The 1,158-nt window shown below is 32.9% G+C and overlaps 1 protein-coding gene across 1 annotated transcript in view; it reads right to left on the bottom strand.

Annotated features, from left to right (window-relative positions):
- Window positions 1-483: 483 nt before the first annotated feature.
- The window catches only part of LOC119592309 (lysophospholipid acyltransferase 5-like), a gene marked incomplete at both ends in the record, with an annotated part of 2,039 nt that continues 1,364 nt past the window's right edge, over window positions 484-1,158 (bottom strand). Inside the window, 2 exon segments of the mRNA XM_037941135.1 lie at window positions 484-592; window positions 914-1,054. Of these exon segments, the coding sequence (XP_037797063.1) occupies window positions 484-592; window positions 914-1,054 (250 nt within the window).

Raw genomic sequence — 1,158 nt, 5'->3', positions numbered from 1 at the left:
AAGATACTATACTGATCATAATCCTAACACCTAAAAGCAAGAGAATAAACAAAATACTCCTAATGGAAAATCTTGAATGAACACAATATGCATAAGAATAAGTTAAAAATTCATGTTAAGATACTTGCATGATATTATATAAGAATGAGTGGCTTGACAAGTCTGAATACCAGATTATTCAAATGACAATCACACTACAACTTTAAGGTCACATAAATGCTCTTCAAGTAATCTAGATTTAGCAAAGAAAACCAAGAACCACAATATTTATTAATCTGAAAATATGGAAGAAATGAAATTTGCCATAACTAGGTAATTTACTATTTGTTCTTCTAAGGAAAACTCCAGAACTTGATATATAATAACATCAGAGACAACACAATAATATTGTTACCGTTTTTTTAATAGCTAATGGTATACATATGTGAAAGAGAGAATCACACATCTCACAAGTACACAATAAAGCAATCAGTGACAGCTTACCTGACATAATGCAAACTCCCTCAGCAATTAACCAGCAAGAGATGTACTTGTAAAGGGTGATTTTGGCCCAGATTCCCACTACAACATGCCGCCTCCAGATACTAGAGTCCTGTTTATAATTAATAGGTATATATAAGACGATCTAAATGGCACTATGCAGTTTTATTTTTACTCTTTCAAAATCCTCCTGATGAAGTTCATTCTAATATTCATAGAGCTAACTGTCTCCCATAAAGCACCCAAAAATCCTATACATTCTATTCTTTGTAAGACATAATCACATCCTAGCACTAAATAAATAGGGATTTCTTTCTGAAAAATCATCCTTCTCTTTTAATATTACAGTCTTCAAATGAGAAAATCATACACCCCTGAATTCTGGTCAATACTTTCAAATTTTCAAATGAATGGAGCAGATGGGGATTCTTACATTATATTCAGATGAGTTGATATATGAATCTGGCAAGTAGCTAATGCCGACTTGATATACAGCCAGATAAATCAACCCTAATCCTCCACGAAGTAAGCCTGGTAGGAGACATGGAGGACGTGCACTACCAAGAAGAGTTCCCTGTTGAAAAGGAAATATATATATCACATACAAGCTACATATATACATGTATTTATTTTTGTCCTTCACTGACAAATAATAATCATCCTCTTATAACACCCACG

This window comes from Penaeus monodon, chromosome 30 (genome assembly GCF_015228065.2).
Source record: "Penaeus monodon isolate SGIC_2016 chromosome 30, NSTDA_Pmon_1, whole genome shotgun sequence".
Classification (NCBI taxonomy): domain Eukaryota; kingdom Metazoa; phylum Arthropoda; class Malacostraca; order Decapoda; family Penaeidae; genus Penaeus; species Penaeus monodon.
This window is presented reverse-complemented; position numbering and strand designations above follow the sequence as displayed.